General features: G+C 53.1%; 2 protein-coding genes across 2 annotated transcripts; one reads left to right on the top strand and one right to left on the bottom strand.

Annotated features, from left to right (window-relative positions):
• Window positions 1–745: 745 nt before the first annotated feature.
• On the top strand, window positions 746–8,912 carry hspa14 (heat shock protein 14). The gene is given in 16 exon segments (XM_080518397.1): window positions 746–818; window positions 1,199–1,279; window positions 1,372–1,454; window positions 2,141–2,189; window positions 3,136–3,241; window positions 3,511–3,601; window positions 4,867–4,971; window positions 5,164–5,325; window positions 5,827–5,982; window positions 7,141–7,243; window positions 7,324–7,539; window positions 8,129–8,161; window positions 8,164–8,179; window positions 8,182–8,294; window positions 8,371–8,441; window positions 8,783–8,912. Coding segments are annotated over 16 exon segments (1,530 nt in total). The 5' UTR covers window positions 746–761; the 3' UTR covers window positions 8,871–8,912.
• A 1,124-nt stretch (window positions 8,913–10,036) lies between these two features.
• Window positions 10,037–13,952, bottom strand: LOC308146600 (prolactin-like; the record flags this gene model as incomplete). Its single annotated transcript, XM_080518503.1, has 7 exons — window positions 10,037–10,225; window positions 10,787–10,921; window positions 10,997–11,101; window positions 11,899–11,988; window positions 12,248–12,386; window positions 13,569–13,813; window positions 13,899–13,952. 7 exons carry the CDS (start codon window positions 13,950–13,952, stop codon window positions 10,037–10,039), a joined length of 957 nt encoding a protein of 318 aa, XP_080374629.1.
• Between the last annotated feature and the right edge of the window lie 4,458 nt (window positions 13,953–18,410).

The raw sequence follows: 18,410 nt of genomic DNA, 5'->3' as shown, positions 1-18,410 counted from the left end.
GGTTGGTTATTTGACAGGTGAACTGTCAGACGGTTGGAGAAAATAAAGGAAAAAGCGACTCGACTCCTTCGTCCGTCTCCTCATTCTCCACCTCCACATTATAAGACATAAAGTAAAACACAGAACAGAACATGGGCACTTAGAAATAAGCAGGAGATAAAAGCAAGATAAATAAATAGTAAGGTGCAGTGGCAGAGCCATTAGAAGTAGGCATTATATAAGAATAATAACAATAATACAGATAATAACAATGTGCAATAGTGTATAATACTCGTGTATAGTACTACTAATAATGGTAGCAATAATAGAACAATAACAACTATACATATATATATATATATATATATATATATATATATATATATATATATATATATATATATATATATATGTCATTTTTATTTATTTCCCTGGTGGGGATTTTCTCGTTTTTAATCATCCTGTACAGCGTCACAAGTATTTGGTGTAATTTAGGAGTGTAACTGTGAAAAAAAGCTGAAAACTAATTGATTTGAGTTTTTCGGAAATGTTCTGCCTGGAAGAAGAAGACGAAGAAGAAGAAGAAGAAGAAGAAGAAGAAGAAGAAGAAGAAGAAGAAGAAGACGAAGAAGAAGAAGAAGAAGAAGAAGAAGAAGAAGAAGAAGAAGAAGAAGAAGAAGAAGAAGAAGAAGAAGAAGACGACGACGACACAGGAAACCGGGCATCTCTGAGAGGAAGTGACGTCACATAGGCCCCACCCCGAACACCCATCCTGCAGCAGCATGGCCGCGATCGGAGTTCACTTCGGTTATACGTGCGCCTGTGTGGCGATTTTCAAGGTAAAATCATGTATATTTGAATTATATACTTGTAAATATAGACTCATATTCATCCGCTGCTTCAGTAACACGAGGTTTGCTGCACTTTGACCCACCGGAGGGTTTTTAACCTCGTTTGTTGCTCCGCCGGGAAGATGCAGTGATAGACTGAGGTCTCTCTCTCTCTCTCTCTCTCTCTCTCTCTCTCTCTCTCTCTGTCTCTCTCTCTCTCTCTCTCTCTCTCTCTCTCTCTCTCTCTCTCTCTCTCTCTCTCTCTCTCTCTCTCTCTCTCTCTCTCTCTACCTCTCTACCTCTCTCTCTGTCTCTCTACCTCTCTCTCTGTGTGTCTCTCTCTCTACCTCTCTCTCTGTCTCTCCCCCTCTCCCTCCCTCCCCCCCCAGGACGGTCGGGCTGACGTGGTGGCGAACGATGCTGGAGACCGGGTGACCCCGGCGGTGGTGGGCTACAGAGACACTGAGCAGGTAGAACGAGCTCCTCATGGTTCCTGATGATCATGAGAACGATAATCATGAGAATGAGCTCCCCCCCCCCCCCCCCCCCCTCCGCCCTGCAGATCGTCGGCATCGCAGCAAAGCAAGGCCAGGTCCGCAACGCCGCCAACACCGTGGTGAAGGTGAAGCAAGTCCTGGGACGGAGGTGAGCAACCTGCTAACCCCGCTAACCAACCTGCTAACCCCACTAACCAACCTGCTAACCCCACTAACCAACCTGCTAACCCCGCTAACCAACCTGCTAACCCCACTAACCAACCTGCTAACCCCACTAACCAACCTGCTAACCCCACTAACCAACCTGCTAACCCCGCTAACCAACCTGCTAACCCCACTAACCAACCTGCTAACCCCACTAACAACCCCACTAACAACCCACTAACCAACCCGCTAACCAACCCACTAACCAACCTGCTAACCCCACTAACCAACCTGCTAACCCCACTAACAACCCGCTAACCAACCTGCTAGCCCCACTAACAACCCGCTAACCAACCTGCTAACCCCACTAACCAACCTGCTAACCCCACTGACCAAACCGCTAACCCCACTGACCAGCCCGCTAACCACACTGACCAACCCGCTAACCCCACTGACCAACCCGCTCACCACACTGACCAACTCGCTAACCCCACTAACCAACCCACTAACAGCATTGTGCTCTAAGCTCCGCCCCCCGTCTGGAGCGAGGACATGGAACCAAAGTCTGGGACGTCAGCAGGTCCTGGACCCAGAAGAGTCCTGGTCCAGAACCCTGCTGATGTCCCCTGTCTGTCCCCTGTCTGTCCCCTGTCTGTCCTCTGTCTGTCCCCTGTCTGTCCTCTCCTGCAGCTTCACTGACCCAGAGACCCGGAGCCACGCAGCAAAGACCAAGTGTCAGGTGAGGGGGGTGAGGAGGGTGAGGAGGGTGAGGAGGGTGAGGGGGGTGAGGAGGGTGAGGCAGGTGTGGCGGCGGCCGCCATCGTTCACCTGCATGTGTTACACTGACAGGCTGAATGTTCTAGAAATGCGACTGTAGAGGGGGAGACGTACGGCTGTAGAGGGGGAGACGTACGACTGTAGAGGGGGAGACGTACGGCTGTAGAGGGGGAGACGTACGGCTGTAGAGGGGGAGACGTACGACTGTAGGGGGGAGACGTACGACTGTAGAGGGGGAGACGTACGACTGTAGAGGGGGAGACGTACGGCTGTAGAGGGGGAGACGTACGACTGTAGAGGGGGAGACGTACGACTGTAGAGGGGGAGACGTACGACTGTAGAGGGGGAGACGTACGGCTGTAGAGGGGGAGACGTACGGCTGTAGAGGGGGAGACGTACGGCTGTAGAGGGGGAGACGTACGGCTGTAGAGGGGGAGACGTACGGCTGTAGAGGGGGAGACGTACGGCTGTAGAGGGGGAGACGTACGGCTGTAGAGGGGGAGACGTACGACTGTAGAGGGGGAGACGTACGGCTGTAGAGGGGGAGACGTACGGCTGTAGAGGGGGAGACGTACGGCTGTAGAGGGGGAGACGTACGGCTGTAGAGGGGGAGACGTACGGCTGTAGAGGGGGAGACGTACGGCTGTAGAGGGGGAGACGTACGGCTGTAGAGGGGGAGACGTACGGCTGTAGAGGGGGAGACGTACGGCTGTAGAGGGGGAGACGTACAACTTTACTGCTCCATTACCAGATATTTGTATATATTGAACAGGTTCAATAAATGCCGTTTCAGCTTCAAAGACATTCTAGTGATTTCAGTTTTACCCACAATAAGGATTATGTTGTTTCCACCATGGAGCAGCTCTAATGTGGATTTCTGAATTCAGAACATCCTGTGTGGTTTGCAGGTCGTCAACAGAGACGAGAAGCCGTACTATGACATCACAGCGGGGGGGCAGAGCCAGTTCGTGGCTCCGGAGGACGTGGCTAAACTCATTTTCTGCAAAATGAAAGGTAAACAGTGTGGACGAGGCTGTTTGTCTCCAAACTCTGGTCTTTAGTATTTATGTTATTATTATTCTTTAGATTTAGATTCCCTTCAGCTGACTTTCTCAGTGAAAGTGCTTTTAGAAGCCGTTTGTCTTTATTTGTGTTTTGATCACCTGGAAGCCGAAACCCTTCAATCTGCATAATGACTTTCCCTTTCTGAAATATTGAGTCACGCTGTGGTGGACTTGTTCTTGTTCAGGCTGCACAAATGATCTGACGCTTGTTGTTGACAGAAACGGCTCAGTCGGCTCTGGGCTCAGACGTCCGGGACGCCGTCATCACCGTCCCCTTCGAGTTCGCCCAGGCGCAGAAACAAGCTCTGAGGTGGGCGGAGCCTCTCGGCTGAGATCGTATGGTTGGTGGGTGGGTTGGTGTGTTGGTGGGTTGTTGTGTTGACGGTGTTGGTGGGTTGTTGTGTTGACATGTTGGTGGGTTGTTGTGCTGACGGTGTTGGGTGGTTGTTGTGTTGACGGTGTTGGGTGGTTGTTGTGTTGACGGTGTTGGGTGGTTGTTGTGTTGACGGTGTTGACGTGTTGTGTTGACGGGTTGTTGTGTTGACGGTTGTTGTGTTGACGGTGTTGGTAGGTTGTTGTGTTGACGGTTGTTGCGTTGGTGGGTTGTTGTGTTGACAGTGTTGGTGGGTTGTTGTGTTGACGGTTGTGTTGGTGGGTTGTTGTGTTGACAGTGTAGGTGGGTTGTTGTGTTGACGGTTGTTGTGTTGGTGGGTTGTTGTGTTGACAGTGTTGACGGTTGTTGTGTTGACGGTTGTTGTGTTGACGGTTGTTGTGTTGACGGTGTTGGGTGGTTGTTGTGTTGTTGTGTTGGTGGGTTGTTGTGTTGACGGTGTTGACGGTTGTTGTGTTGACGGTGTTGGTGGGTTGTTGTGTTGTTGTGTTGTTGTGTTGACGGTGATGGTGGGTTGTTGTGTTGGTGGGTTGTTGTGTTGATGGTGTTGACGGTTGTTGTGTTGACGGTGGTGGTGGGTTGTTGTGTTGGTGGGTTGTTGTGTTGACGGTGTTGACGGTTGTTGTGTTGACGGTGTTGGTGGGTTGTTGTGTTGTTGTGTTGTTGTGTTGTCGGTGATGGTGGGTTGTTGTGTTGATGGTGTTGACGGTTGTTGTGTTGACGGTGATGGTGGGTTGTTGTGTTGACGGTGTTGACGGTTGTTGTGTTGACGGTGTTGTTGTGTTGACGGTGTTGGTGGGTTGTTGTGTTGTTGTGTTGACGGTGATGGTGGGTTGTTGTGTTGGTGGGTTGTTGTGTTGACGGTGTTGGTGGGTTGTTGTGTTGGTGTGTTGTTGTGTTGACGGTGATGGTGGGTTGTTGTGTTGTTGTGTTGACGGTGATGGTGGGTTGTTGTGTTGGTGCGTTGTTGTGTTGACGGTGTTGTTGTGTTGACGGTGATGGTGGGTTGTTGTGTTGGTGGGTTGTTGTGTTGACGGTTGTTATGTTGACGGTGATGGTGGGTTGTTGTGTTGGTGCGTTGTTGTGTTGACGGTGTTGACGGTTGTTATGTTGACGGTGTTGGTGGGTTGTTGTGTTGGTGTGTTGGTGTGTTGTTGTGTTGACGGTGTTGACGGTTGTTGCAGGGACGCAGCAGAAGCTGCAGGCTTCCATGTCCTGAGGTTGATCCATGAACCGGCGGCTGCTCTTCTGTCCTACAACCTCGGCCAGGAGTCGTCCTCTGGAAACAGGTAGACCGCTTTTATTTTGGTAAATATAGAGGAGTCGTCCTCTGGAAACAGGTAGACCGCTTTTATTTTGGTAAATATAGAGGAGTCGTCCTCTGGAAACAGGTAGACCGCTTTTATTTTGGAGGGCGTGGTCCCAGTGGTCTCAGCACCAAGGACGTTCCTGAGACGAGCCCGTGTGTCCCTGTGTTGCAGCCACGTCCTGGTCTACAAGCTCGGGGGGACGTCCCTCAGTGTGACGGTGCTGCAGGTCAGTGGTGGGCTGTACCGGGTCCTGCACACCCTGACGGACCACAGCATCGGGGGCGAGAGCTTCACCCAGGTCCTGGCCCAGCACCTGGCCTCCGAGTTCAAACGGTGGGAAACTTGAGTTGAACTTCAGCTTTTCTCCATCTTCGCTTCAGAATCCATCACAGGGCTGAGGGGTCGGTACTTCTGACCGATGAACACAGAAGACTGGAGTTCTGAGAAAGTATATACATATACACATATATATACACGAGGCATGAGTCGAGTGAAGAAGAGGAAATAAAAATCATCCCACTTTTCTAAATCCTTATTTAACCTCCATTCTTCCTTTTGAATGAGCTTGAAGCTAAAATAGTAACAACTGAAGCACAAAGTGTTGTTAGTCTCTCGTGAATTAATGGAAGAATCAAGATCAGAATGAGTTTGAAGAGTTACACTTTGTTGTCAAATGAAGTTTCTTTAGTCCCATTTAAAACCTGAACAGACTTTGACGGTAAAGTGAAGCACGTTGAGAAGAACGTTCCTCAGTGGTTCTAGTCAAACTAAAGGAGACGGTCTGAACAAGTTCCTCCTGGAAGTCGTTATTAAAACGCTCCGTCGTCTCGTCAGGACCTTCAAGCACGACGTGAGCGGTAACGTCCGCGCCATGCTGAAGCTGATGAACGGCGCCGACATGGCCAAACACTCCCTGTCCTCTCTGGGCGCGGCCAACTGCTTCGTCGACTCGCTGCACGACGGCATCGACTTCGAATGCAACGTGTCCAGGTGAGTCGCTCTGCCGTCGGCTGCTGGGGTCGTTGGGTTCCTTGGTTCCGGTGGCGGAGGTTTTGGTCGGGGCCAGCAGCAGCTTCAGGACTAGTTCTCAGTCTCAGTGTGTCGTCTCTTCAGGACTAGTTCTCAGTATGTCGTCTCTTCAGGACTAGTTCTCAGTATGTCGTCTCTTCAGGACTAGTTCTCAGTGTGTCGTCTCTTCAGGACTAGTTCTCAGTATGTCGTCTCTTCAGGACTAGTTCTCAGTCTCGGTGTGTCTCCCTCCAGGACTAGTTCTCAGTCTCGGTGTGTCTCCCTCCAGGACTAGTTCTCAGTCTCGGTGTGTCTCCCTCCAGGACTAGTTCTCAGTCTCGGTGTGTCTCCCTCCAGGACTAGTTCTCAGTCTCGGTGTGTCTCCCTCCAGGACTAGTTCTCAGTCTCGGTGTGTCTCCCTCCAGGACTTGTTCTCAGTCTCGGTGTGTCGTCTCTTCAGGACTAGTTCTCAGTCTCGGTGTGTCTCCCTCCAGGACTAGTTCTCAGTCTCGGTGTGTCTCCCTCCAGGACTAGTTCTCAGTCTCAGTGTGTCTCCCTCCAGGACTAGTTCTCAGTCTCGGTGTGTCTCCCTCCAGGACTAGTTCTCAGTCTCGGTGTGTCTCCCTCCAGGACTAGTTCTCAGTCTCGGTGTGTCTCCCTCCAGGACTAGTTCTCAGTCTCGGTGTGTCTCCCTCCAGGACTAGTTCTCAGTCTCGGTGTGTCTCCCTCCAGGACTAGTTCTCAGTCTCGGTGTGTCTCCCTCCAGGACTAGTTCTCAGTCTCGGTGTGTCTCCCTCCAGGACTAGTTCTCAGTCTCGGTGTGTCTCCCTCCAGGACTAGTTCTCAGTCTCGGTGTGTCTCCCTCTAGGACTAGTTCTCAGTCTCGGTGTGTCTCCCTCCAGGACTAGTTCTCAGTCTCGGTGTGTCTCCCTCTAGGACTAGTTCTCAGTCTCGGTGTGTCTCCCTCCAGGACTTGTTCTCAGTCTCGGTGTGTCTCCCTCCAGGACTAGTTCTCAGTCTCGGTGTGTCTCCCTCCAGGACTAGTTCTCAGTCTCGGTGTGTCTCCCTCCAGGACTAGTTCTCAGTCTCGGTGTGTCTCCCTCCAGGACTAGTTCTCAGTCTCGGTGTGTCTCCCTTCAGGGCTCGCTTCGAGCTGCTGTGCTCGTCACTCTTCAACAAGAGCATCCAGCCAATCAGGGCGTTGGTGGAGCAGAGCGGGGTGTCGGCCAGCAGCATCACCACGGTAACGCCTCCTCTGGGCCGCTGGAACAGCAGCACATCAGTCCTGAACGTGAGTGACAGGAAGTGGGTCTTGTGTTGGAGGTGGTTCTCTGCGGGGGCTCGGCCAGGATCCCTCGTCTGCAGCACCTGATCCGGGACATGTTCCCTGACGTGGACCTCCTGATCTCCGCCCCCCCTGATGAGGTCATCGCAGTGGGAGCCGCCGTCCAAGCGGGACTGCTGGTGGGCAGAGACGCCGTGGACCCGGAGGACGAGTCTGTGACGGTGGACGTCTCTGCTGCAGACATCCTGCTGAAGGTCCCACTCCGGTTCTCTGGGTTCAGTCCTGGTCTGTGGGAAATGACCTCCTGGGGGGGTCCTGTGGTTCTGCTCAACATGAGGTTCTGCCCAATATCTGGTGAAGGGGAGGAGCTATCTGGTGAAGGGGAGGAGCTATCTGGTGAAGGGGAGGGGCTATCTGGTGAAGGGGAGGGGCTATCTGGTGATGGGGAGGGGCTATCTGGTGATGGGGAGGGGCTATCTGGTGATGGGGAGGGGCTATCTGGTGAAGGGGAGGGGCTATCTGGTGATGGGGAGGGGCTATCTGGTGAAGGGGAGGGCTGTCTGGTGATGGGGAGGGGCTGTCTGGTGATGGGGAGGGGCTATCTGGTGATGGGGAGGGGCTATCTGGTGAAGGGGAGGAGCTATCTGGTGAAGGGGAGGGGCTATCTGGTGAAGGGGAGGGGCTATCTGGTGAAGGGGAGGGGGCTCCCTGACACACGTTTAGACACATTTCTGAAAAGTGGGGTTTAAACCAGGGTGGAGGTCTTCCTGTGTTGCTGGGTGGAGGTGGACCATGGAGGAAGGTTGTGGTTGATGGTTCCTGGTTTCTGGTTCCTGGTTCCAGGAGGCGGATGAGTCGGGGGCGGAGCTCTTCACCCGGTGCTGCTGCCTTCAGGACGCCCCTCCCGGCCCGCCGGCACCACGTCCTGACTGGACCGGGACACTTGTCCTCTCTGTGCCTGGAGATCTACCAGCGGGGGGTCAGGGAGCAACCGGAGAAGCTGTCCAAGGTCGCCTGGAATTCCAGGTTCACTTCAGCCGTTCCCTCTCAATGTCCATGTTCCTGAAGGTGGTGTTTGTCAGCAGGTGGTGTTCCAGGAGCTGCAGCCCAGTGAGGAGGCGAGACGCTCGGTGGACGCCGTGGTGACCATGAAGAGGTGAGGGTCCCTCCCACCCACTACCAACCTCCTCTACCCCCCCCTCCTCTCCTTCACCCCTCCTCCATCTCTCCTCCACCCACTACCACCTCCTCTACCCCCCTCCTCTCCTTCACCCCTCCTCCACCTCTCCTCCACCCACTACCACCTCCTCTACCCCCCCTCCTCTCCTTCACCCCTCCTCCACCTCTCCTCCACCCGACTACCACCTCCTCTACCCCCCCCTCCTCTCCTTCACCCCTCCTCCACCTCTCCCCCACCCCCCCCTCCTCCCCTCCTCCTCTCCTCCACTCCACCCCCCCCACCACCACCTCCACCCTAACAAGCTGGGTGTCTTCCAGGGACGGCTCCGTCCACGTGTCCTGTGTGGAGCAGGTGACCGGGAGGTCAGAGGTCGTCACCATAGCAACAGCAGCTGCAGCCTCTTGAAGCTTTTCTTTTTCACACAATAAATAAAAACTTTGAATCTTTGTTTGGTTGCTTTTCCTGTCGAGACGTCGCGTAGCTGACGTAGCTGACGTAGCAGAATCTACATGTTCTGTCAGGAGGCGTCCTGGAGGACTTGCTCGGTCCTGGAGGAGTCGGTCCTGGAGGACTTGCTCGGTCCTGGAGGAGTGAGTCGGTCCTGGAGGAGTCGGTCCTGGAGGACTTGCTCGGTCCTGGAGGAGTGAGTCGGTCCTGGAGGAGTCGGTCCTGGAGGACTTGCTCGGTCCTGGAGGACTTGCTCGGTCCTGGAGGAGTGAGTCGGTCCTGGAGGACTTGCTCGGTCCTGGAGGAGTCGGTCCTGGAGGACTTGCTCGGTCCTGGAGGAGTGAGTCGGTCCTGGAGGAGTCGGTCCTGGAGGACTTGCTCGGTCCTGGAGGTCACCAGAAGGTTTTACAAATACTTAGACAGTTGAATCCTGGTCCAAACCAGTTGATCCGGTTCTGGTGAAACCAGTTGATCCGGTTCTGGTGAAACCAGTTGATCCGGTTCTGGTGAAACCAGTTTGTTTATTTGTCAGAAGGGATGAATTGAGATGTCGGGTTTTTTAATTAATTCTTTATTTCTTTCTTTCCTTTACCTTCCTTCTTTCTTTCTCTCCTTTCCTTCTTTCCTTTTCCTCCTTTCCTTCTTTCCTTTCCTTCTTTCCTTTTCCTCCTTTCCTTCTTTCCTTTTCCTCCTTTCCTTTCTTTCTTTCCTTCTTTCCTTCTCTCCTTTCCTTCTTTCCTTTTCCTCCTTTCCTTTCTTTCTTTCCTTCTGTCCTTCTTTCCTTCTCTCCTTCCTTCTTACTTTTTCCTTCCTCCCCCCCCCGTCTGGAGGTTCTAGTCTACTTGGTCCTGATCCTCCCAGGAAGAGAGACGTTCTAGAAGGTTGTTTCCTGGTCGGCAGAACAAAGAACATACAGTACATATATACATATATATATATCTTTAATATCCAGTGTGATATGTATTCATCTCGTCTTCCACACTGAGTCTCCTGTCCGTCGTCTCAGAGGACGACTCGGCAGGACGGTCCTGGTCCCGTCCCTTCTCCAGGACCGGGACGGTCCTGGGTCCCGTCCCTCCTCCAGGACCCAGACCAGAAGGAGAACCAGGACTTCCTGTTGGACTTCAGCAGCCGTGCTGAGGAACCACGCGACACTTCAGGAGGTTCAGGTAGTTCTGGACCTTGTTGGAGTCCCGGCGGAAGCAGTAGAGCAGGTCCTGGTCCTTCATGAGGCGCCACCCGCCTCCGTCAGCTCCGTCAGGTGGAGGAGCCCAGCTGCTGACGGAGTTCCTCATCAGCCCCAACATCTGCATCTGCAGCAGGAAGGAGGAGGAGGTGAGTTGATGAGTTAAGGCTAGCCGCTAACAGCTAGCCGCTCCCGCCGCTAGCCGTGCTCCTTTCCTCCTCTGGTCTCTTCCAGGCTCAATCTTTCATCAAGGCTCATAAAACGCAGACTAGAACTTCAAAACACTGTAAAAACTTGATATTTAAGAGGAAACAAGCCGATATAAACACAACAGATCCAGATCTGCACAACTCATGACATCACACATAGGCTCCGCCCACGAAGGAGAAGGATTCCCCCGACTTCCTCGGCTGGAGATTCAAATTTCAAATAACTTTGTTATGCGACAACAGTGGAGGGGCAGAGTCGGAGGAACCTTACCAGTAGAACCCAACTATCATCTTCTGCAAAGTACTGCGTTACGTTTCACTGGGACTTTAAATGTGGAGCTGCAATTGTTCATCTATACGGAGGAAAAGGCCTTTTTCAACTCTTTCTGCAATGCCTGAACACAAAGTAGCTATTTCATCAAAACTCCTATGTGTCATATTTCTATGTTCTACTTGATGTCAGACAAGACGAGCGGTACCTTCTCCACCACCTTCTGCACTCCTTTCCCCAGCTCCTGCACCATCGTGCTCATCTCGAGAGACTTGTTCAAGCTCAACTTGTGGAGCTGCTGCTGCGGGTGGAGCTGCTGGTGGAGATGCTGGTGGTGGAGCTGCTGGTGGTGGAGATGCTGGTGGAGGAGCTGCGGGTGGAGCTGCTGCTGCTGGAGCTGCTGGTAGTGGAGCTGCTGCTGGTGGAGCTGCTGCTGGTGGAGGTGGTGGTGGTGGTGGAGGTGCAGCAGAGGACCTCTCCACGCCAGCAGAAGCTTCAGAATCACCTCAGCGAGCTCCTCTTGCTGCAAACACAACAGGTGAGGGTTGGTTCTGACTGGTTCTGTGAGGTTCTGACTGGTTCTAGCTGGTTCTGCCAGGTTCTGCCAGACCGCCTAGTAAGACCGACACGTCAGAAGACTCGGGTCAAGTCGCCGTCCAAACAGTCAACAAGGTAAACAAAGACTCTATTGACACGTCGTTGGACCAACAGAAGGAACATAATTCAACCAGAGACAGATCAAAGTGATGAGATCAAAGTGATGAGACGGTTCCCTTTATGTGACCTGATTTCAATGTGGTTTCAAATGGTGCCTGGAACCACAGCTTGTCCTGAAGCAGCAGTGTGACGGGGAATCAGGGAATCAATCGGGGAATCAATCAGGGAATCAATCGGGGAATCGGAGAATCAATCGGGGAATCAATCAGGGAATCAATCGGGGAATCAGGGAATCAATCAGGGAATCAATCGGGGAATCTGGGAATCAGGGAATCAATCGGGGAATCAATCAGGGAATCCATCGGGGAATCAGGGAATCAATCGGGGAATCAATCAGGGAATCAATCGGAGAATCAGGGAATCAATCAGGGAATCAATCAGGGAATCAATCGGGGAATCAATCAGGGAATCAATCGGGGAATCAATCGGGGAATCAGGGAATCAATCAGGGAATCAATCAGGGAATCAATCGGGGAATCAATCGGGGAATCAATCGGGGAATCAATCGGGGAATCAATCGGGGAATCAGGGAATCTCACAGTTGTGCAAATTGACGAGGAGGAAGAAAGCACGTAGAGGAAAACAAGCGACAGAAACACGTACCGTCATCCTCTGAGCGTTCTCCTTGCCGTTCGGAGTGACGATGGTCGACGTGTGACAGTGTCGGTTCCTGGGAGGCCAGAAGAAAAGCTCCTGACGAAACATGAAAGAAAGGTCAGAGGTCAGAGGTCAGGCTAACGTCGGCGACGACGCGACTTTTAGAGTAAAAAGTGCTTCAGTCTCAGAACGGAACGTTGAAAGACACGTGAAGTCAAGCTTCATTTCCCTTGTTCACCTGTGAGCAGCAGAAACTCACACCTGAACCAGCTGGAGGCGGGGCTGGAGGCGGAGCCTGAGGCGTCCCCAGGGACAAAATGTCCAGAAAGCAGGTGGTTAGGAGGTGAGGACTTACGAAGTGAGAGTGCAGCTCGTCGGACAGGCCCTGCATCCGGGCCGAGTGCTGCAGGAGCCGGTCAAACAGCCGGGCCAGGGGCAGGGCGGGGCAGGGCGGGGCATCGGGGCAGATAGAGGCTCCGCCCACCGGCCGGCACCTGCTGCACAACCACACACACACACACACCAGCCACACTGCACACACTGCAGGACAACGAGGCAACAAGAGACAAACAAGACAACAACAAGACAACAACACACAAGACAACAACAAGAGACAAACAAAACAACAAGACAACAAGAGACAAACAAGACACCAACAAGACAACAAGACAACAAGACACCAACAAGAGACAAAAAAGACACAAACAAGACACAAATGAGACAAACAAGACACCAACAAGACACAAACAAGACAACAAAAAGACACAAACAAGACAAAAAAAAGACACAAACAAGACAAGACAACAAGAGACCATCACACACAAACAAGACAACAACAAGACAACAACAAGACAACAAGACACAAACAAGACAACAAGAGACAAACAAGACAACAAGAGACAAACAAGACAACAAGAGACAAACCAGAGACCAACAAGACACCAACAAGAGACAAACAAGACAACAAGAGACAAACAAGACACAAACAAGACAAGAGACAAACAAGACAACAAGAGACAAACAAGACACAAACAAGACAAGAGACAAACAAGACAACAAGACACAAACAAGACAAGAGACAAACAAGACAACAAGAGACAAACAAGACACAAACAAGACAAGAGACAAACAAGTTGAATTCAACCTTGAAGGTCTTTGCGTCTCCAAGCAGATGAAACAGAAACAGAAACGTCCACATGAAGCCTGAAGCAGAACTCCAGTCATGAAATACCTGCCTGGTCTGACTCGCCCACTCATCCTGCAGAGGAGAGCAAGAGAGAGAGAGAGCAAGGAAAAGAGGGAGAGAGGGAGAGAGAGAGAGAGAGAGAAGCTCCTGCTTCAGAGCTCAGAGTCAAACTGTGTTTCTACAACCGGGAAGCTTCATATGAGGGTCTGACGGGGGGGGGGGGGGGGGGCGGGGGGGGGGGGGGCGGGGGGGGGGGAGAGAGAGAGGGAGAGAGAGAGGGAGAGAGAGAGAGAGAGAGGGAGAGACAGACAGACAGACAGACAGACGCTAACCCTGATATCACAGGATTAAAACACTAGTTCAGGTTTTTATTCCCACTAATTCTTCTTGTTTCTCTATTTTCTTTGTTTTAACTTTTTATTGTAAAACAAAAGTCAGAAATTCTTTTAACGTTTCATGAAGTGAAACTAAACCAGAGTTTGTCTCTAACTGGACTGATGGAGCCGTGTGACGCTGCACCTTGTCCCTCAGAGGACGCTGCTGCACCTTGTCCCTCAGAGGACGCTGCTGCACCTTGTCCCTCAGAGGACGCTGCTGCACCTTGTCCCTCAGAGGACGCTGCTGCACCTTGTCCCTCAGAGGACGCTGCTGCACCTTGTCCCTCAGAGGACGCGTCTGCACCTTGTCCCTCAGAGGACGCTGCTGCACTTTGTCCCTCAGAGGACGCTGCTGCACCTTGTCTCTCACAGAGGACGCTGCTGCACTTTGTCCCACAGAGGACGCTGCTGCACCTTGTCCCTCACAGAGGACGCTGCTGCACCTTGTCCCTCAGAGGACGCTGCTGCACTTTGTCCCTCAGAGGACGCTGCTGCATCTTGTCCCTCAGAGGACGCTGCTGCACCTTGTCTCTCACAGAGGACACTGCTGCACCTTGTCCCTCAGAGGACGCTGCTGCACCTTTTCCCACAGAGGACGCTGCTGCACCTTGTCCCTCACAGAGGACGCTGCTGCACCTTGTCCCTCACAGAGGACGCTGCTGCACCTTGTCCCTCACAGAGGACGCTGCTGCACCTTGTCTCTCACAGAGGACGCTGCTGCACGTCGTCCCTCAGAGGACGTCTGGTGTCGTTGGGCAGATGGTCTCCTGCTGTCGTCTCCAGACTGACCTGCAGACTGACAGGGTGACGGTTCAAATCCCCGCAGGCTACGGCGCCTTTAGAGGACCTGGTCCTTCACGTCATGTTTACTGCTGAACAATGGATGACGACTGAAGAACGTCTCAATGTGAATATTAGATAGAAATAACACTGACGTCAGAACCAGGAACCACAGCAGCTCCGCCAGCGGGGGACGGGCTGGCCTGTGTGACAGGAGAACCAGTGACCTTCACCTGGACCACGTTCTCACAGTGACCTCACTGTTCTCAGGAGAACCTCTGGTCTGTTACTGGCTACTGTCCTGACGTTCCTGGAAGTCTGTTCCTCCAGGCTGCCCAGCAGTGACCAGCGTGCCCCGGCTGGAGGTCACCGGCCGGCTGGCGGGGGAGGGGGGGGAGGGGGAGGGGGGGGGATGAGTCACTGTGCTGATATTCAAACTGGAAATGGTACAAAGCTGCAGCTCTGAGGGGACAAACCAGGTTGGACAGAATCAGTGAGACAACGAGCAGGATGATTCCAGGTGTTGACAAATAAAACAAACTTCACATACGTCGTGTCGAGACGTTCAGACGTTCAGACGTTCAGACGTTCAGACGTTCAGACGTTCAGACGTTCAGACGTTGACGTTCAGACATTCAGACGTTCAGACGTTCAGGCGTTCAGACGTTGACGTTCAGACGTTGACGTTCAGGCGTTCAGACGTTCAGACGTTCAGACGTTCAGACATTCAGACGTTCAGGTTCAGACGTTCAGACGTTCAGGCGTTCAGACGTTCAGACGTTCAGGCGTTCAGACGTTCAGACGTTGACGTTCAGACATTCATACGTTCAGACGTTCAGACGTTGACGTTCAGACGTTCAGACGTTCAGATGTTCAGACGTTGACGTTCAGGCGTTCAGACGTTCAGACGTTCAGACGTTGACGTTCAGACGTTCAGACGTTGACGTTCAGACGTTCAGACGTTGACGTTCAGACGTTCAGACGTTGACGTTCAGACGTTCAGACGTTGACGGAGGTCAAAGAAGATTTCCTCCAAATGACACCGACGATCTTTGTCTTGATGTCTCTGAGACGAGGCGATCAGGGATGACTGATGCAGTGCGTCAATTTCCAGGCTGGTCTGACGATGCACACTTCCTGTTCCACGGCGAAGCGTCAAGCTGGGTGGTGAGGTCATGGCCACGCCCCCAAACTGTCACCGAGCGCTTGACAGTTTGCTCTTCAAACCTTTTTCTATCAAAGGAGCTCAAGATGAAGCAGATTGGAGTTCCTGACCTGTCTCCTGTCTCCTGGTCTGTCCTGACCTGTCTCCTGGTCTGTCCTGACCTGTCTCCTGTTATGTCCTGACCTGTCTCCTGGTCTGTCCTGACCTGTCTCCTGTCTCCTGGTCTGTCCTGACCTGTCTCCTGTTATGTCCTGACCTGTCTCCTGGTCTGTCCTGACCTGTCTCCTGTTATGTCCTGACCTGTCTCCTGGTCTGTCCTGACCTGTCTCCAGGTATGTCCTGACCTGTCTCCTGGTCTGTCCTGACCTGTCTCCTGGTATGTCCTGACCTGTCTCCTGGTCTGTCCTGACCTGTCTCCTGGTATGTCCTGACCTGTCTCCTGGTGTCTTGTCTCCAGGTATGTCCTGACCTGTCTCCTGGTCTGTCCTGACCTGTCTCCTGGTGTCCTGTCTCCAGGTATGTCCTGACCTGTTTCCTGGTATGTCCTGACCTGTCTCCTGGTGTCTTGTCTCCAGGTATGTCCTGACCTGTCTCCTGGTCTGTCCTGACCTGTCTCCTGGTGTCCTGTCTCCTGGTCTGTCCTGACCTGTCTCCTGGTGTCTTGTCTCCAGGTATGTCCTGACCTGTTTCCTGGTATGTCCTGACCTGTCTCCTGGTGTCTTGTCTCCAGGTATGTCCTGACCTGTCTCCTGGTCTGTCCTGACCTGTCTCCTGGTGTCCTGTCTCCAGGTATGTCCTGACCTGTCTCCTGGTCTGTCCTGACCTGTCTCCTGGTGTCTTGTCTCCAGGTATGTCCTGACCTGTCTCCTGGTCTGTCCTGACCTGTCTCCAGGTATGTCCTCACCAGTTTCCTGGTCTGTCCTGACCTGTCTCCTGGTATGTCCTGACCTGTCTCCTGGTGTCCTGTCTCCAGGTATGTCCTGACCTGTCTCCTGGTCTGTCCTGACCTGTCTCCTGGTGTCTTGTCTCCAGGTATGTCCTGACCTGTTTCCTGGTATGTCCTGACCTGTCTCCTGGTGTCTTGTCTCCAGGTATGTCCTGACCTGTCTCCTGGTCTGTCCTGACCTGTCTCCTGGTGTCTTGTCTCCAGGTATGTCCTGACCTGTCTCCTGGTCTGTCCTGACCTGTCTCCTGGTATGTCCTGACCTGTCTCCTGATGTCCTGTCTCCAGGTATGTCCTGACCAGTTTCCTGGTCTGTCCTGACCTGTCTCCTGGTGTCCTGCCTCCAGGTATGTCCTGACCAGTTTCCTGGTCTGTCCTGACCTGTCTCCTGGTGTCCTGCCTCCAGGTATGTCCTGACCTGTCTCCTGGTGTCCTGTCTCCAGGTATGTCCTGACCTGTCTCCTGGTCTGTCCTGACCTGTCTCCTGGTGTCCTGCCTCCAGGTATGTCCTGACCTGTCTCCTGGTGTCCTGCCTCCAGGTATGTCCTGACCAGTTTCCTGGTCTGTCCTGACCTGTCTCCTGGTGTCCTGTCTCCTGGTCTGTCCTGACCTGTCTCCTGGTGTCCTGTCTCCAGGTATGTCCTGACCTGTCTCCTGGTCTGTCCTGACCTGTCTCCTGGTGTCCTGTCTCCAGGTCTGTCCTGACCTGTCTCCTGGTCTGTCCTGACCTGTCTCCTGGTGTCCTGTCTCCAGGTCTGTCCTGACCTGTCTCCAGGTATGTCCTGACCTGTCTCCTGGTCTGTCCTGACCTGTCTCCTGGTGTCCTGTCTCCAGGTATGTCCTGACCTGTCTCCTGGTATGTCCTGACCTGTCTCCTGGTGTCTTGTCTCCAGGTATGTCCTGACCTGTCTCCTGGTCTGTCCTGACCTGTTTCCTGATGTCCTGTCTCCAGGTATGTCCTGACCTGTCTCCTGGTCTGTCCTGACCTGTCTCCTGGTGTCCTGCCTCCAGGTATGTCCTGACCTGTCTCCTGGTCTGTCCTGACCTGTCTCCTGGTGTCCTGTCTCCTGGTCTGTCCTGACCTGTCTCCTGGTGTCCTGTCTCCAGGTCTGTCCTGACCTGTCTCCTGGTCTGTCCTGACCTGTCTCCTGGTGTCCTGTCTCCAGGTCTGTCCTGACCTGTCTCCAGGTATGTCCTGACCTGTCTCCTGGTCTGTCCTGACCTGTTTCCTGGTCTGTCCTGACCTGTCTCCTGGTGTCCTGTATCCAGGTATGTCCTGACCTGTCTCCTGGTCTGTCCTGACCTGTCTCCTGGTGTCTTGTCTCCAGGTATGTCCTGACCTGTCTCCTGGTCTGTCCTGACCTGTCTCCTGGTGTCCTGTCTCCAGGTATGTCCTGACCTGTCTCCTGGTCTGTCCTGACCTGTCTCCTGGTGTCTTGTCTCCAGGTATGTCCTGACCTGTCTCCTGGTCTGTCCTGACCTGTCTCCAGGTATGTCCTCACCAGTTTCCTGGTCTGTCCTGACCTGTCTCCTGGTATGTCCTGACCTGTCTCCTGGTATGTCCTGACCTGTCTCCTGGTGTCCTGTCTCCAGGTATGTCCTGACCTGTCTCCTGGTCTGTCCTGACCTGTCTCCTGGTGTCTTGTCTCCAGGTATGTCCTGACCTGTTTCCTGGTATGTCCTGACCTGTCTCCTGGTGTCTTGTCTCCAGGTATGTCCTGACCTGTCTCCTGGTCTGTCCTGACCTGTCTCCTGGTGTCTTGTCTCCAGGTATGTCCTGACCTGTCTCCTGGTCTGTCCTGACCTGTCTCCTGGTATGTCCTGACCTGTCTCCTGATGTCCTGTCTCCAGGTATGTCCTGACCAGTTTCCTGGTCTGTCCTGACCTGTCTCCTGGTGTCCTGCCTCCAGGTATGTCCTGACCTGTCTCCTGGTGTCCTGTCTCCAGGTATGTCCTGACCTGTCTCCTGGTCTGTCCTGACCTGTCTCCTGGTGTCCTGCCTCCAGGTATGTCCTGACCTGTCTCCTGGTGTCCTGCCTCCAGGTATGTCCTGACCAGTTTCCTGGT

Source organism: Blennius ocellaris (assembly GCF_963422515.1).
Source record: "Blennius ocellaris genome assembly, chromosome: 22".
Classification (NCBI taxonomy): domain Eukaryota; kingdom Metazoa; phylum Chordata; class Actinopteri; order Blenniiformes; family Blenniidae; genus Blennius; species Blennius ocellaris.
Note: the sequence above shows the minus strand (reverse complement) of the source record. Positions and strands in the feature narration are given on the sequence as shown.